General features: G+C 49.8%; 1 protein-coding gene across 1 annotated transcript in view; it reads left to right on the top strand.

Annotated features, from left to right (window-relative positions):
• Positions 1–7: 7 nt before the first annotated feature.
• LOC103461198 (uncharacterized) overlaps positions 8–1,718 on the top strand; it is a gene marked incomplete at its 5' end in the record, with an annotated part of 4,403 nt that continues 2,692 nt past the window's right edge. Inside the window, 3 exons of the mRNA XM_008403525.2 lie at positions 8–404; positions 654–980; positions 1,354–1,680. Of these exons, the coding sequence (XP_008401747.2) occupies positions 8–404; positions 654–980; positions 1,354–1,680 (1,051 nt within the window). The remainder of the gene's footprint in view (positions 405–653; positions 981–1,353; positions 1,681–1,718) is intronic.

Genomic DNA, 1,718 nt, shown 5'->3' on the forward strand with positions numbered 1-1,718 from the left:
CCTTCATCCAGTCAGAGGACATGTCCTCAGAGCTGCTGCTGTCTGTCCAACTCATCTTGTCTTCTGTTGTCTCTCAGTCCAACAGGTGGAGGTAAAACCAGGGGACGAGTCTGTCCTGCTGCCCTGCAGAACCACAGAGGATCTGGATGGAGACGTTAGAGTGGAGTGGATGGACGGAGACAACAGGAAGGTCCATGTGTATCAGAACGGTTCTGATCATCCTGGAAAACGGGACCAGTTCTGCAAAACCAGAACCAAGATGGATGAAAACCTGCTGAAGACTAAAGACCTCAGTCTGACTCTGCAATGGCCCACATATGAAGACAGAGGGATCTTCACCTGCAGAGTCTTCAACAGAGACAGAGACGTCCTGATGGAGAAACAAGTTGATCTCCAGGTCAAAGGTCAGTGGTTTAAATGTATTTTTCCAATCAGCTGATTGGTTCTGATCAATAGTGATGGTTGGCTGATCAGAAGGTCAAAGGTCAATGTGATGTAATGAGTGATGAAGATGAGGAAGCAGAGCAGGAGGAAGAGGTCCAGGACAGACGGGGACACAGAGTCCAACATGTTGGACCTTCATCCAGTCAGAGGACATGTCCTCAGAGCTGCTGCTGTCTGTCCAACTCATCTTGTCCTCTGTTGTCTTTCAGTCCCAAAGGTGGAGGTGGAATCAGGGGTGGAGTCTGTCCTGCTGCCCTGCAGAACCACAGAGGATCTGGATGGAGACGTTAGAGTGGAGTGGATGGACAGCAGATACAGGACGGTCCATGTGTATCAGGACGGTTCTTATCGTCCTGCTACACAGGACCAGTTCTACAGAACCAGAACCAAGATGGATGAAAACCTGCTGAAGAATAAAGACCTCAGTCTGACTCTGTCCTGGCCGACTGATGGAGACAGTGGGAGATTCACCTGTAGAGTCTCCAACAGTTCAAGAATCATCCTGATGGAGAAACAAGTTCAGCTCCAGGTCAAAGGTCAGTGGTTTAAATGTATTGGTTCTGATCAATAGTGATGGTTGGCTGATCACAAGGTCAAAGGTCAATGTGATGTAATGAGTGAGGAAGATGAGGAAGCAGAGCAGGAGGAAGAGGTCCAGGACARACGGGGACACAGAGTCCAACAGCTGCTGGGGACAGTCTGCAGCTTCCTGCTGTCCTCACTGAGGACATTCTGTCCACCTGCTGCTGGTTGGACACAGCAGAGACAACAGTGTCTCTGTTCAGTGGAGACATGGGACACATTTCAGATGGAACCAGTCCWACATGTTGGACCTTCATCCAGTCAGAGGACATGTCCTCAGAGCTGCTGCTGTCTGTCCAACTCATCTTGTCCTCTGTTGTCTCTCAGCCCAACAGGTGGAGGTAAAACCAGGGGTGAAGTCTGTTGAGCTGCCCTGCAGAACCACAGAGGATCTGGATGGAGACGTCAGAGTGGAGTGGATGGACGGAGACAACAGGAAGGTCCATGTGTATCAGAACGGTTCTGACCAGCCTGGAGAACAGGACCAGTTCTACAGAACCAGAACCAAGATGGAGGAAAACCTGCTGAAGACTAAAAACCTCAGTCTGACTCTGAGACGACCCACATATGAAAACGGAGGGACCTTCATCTGCAGAGTCTCCAACAGTGACGGAGACGTCCTGATGGAGAAACAAGTTCAGCTCTGGGTCAAAGGTCAGTGGTTTAAATGTATTTTTCCAATCAGCTGATTG

The sequence above is a fragment of the Poecilia reticulata genome, unplaced genomic scaffold, assembly GCF_000633615.1.
Source record: "Poecilia reticulata strain Guanapo unplaced genomic scaffold, Guppy_female_1.0+MT scaffold_748, whole genome shotgun sequence".
NCBI lineage: Eukaryota > Metazoa > Chordata > Actinopteri > Cyprinodontiformes > Poeciliidae > Poecilia > Poecilia reticulata.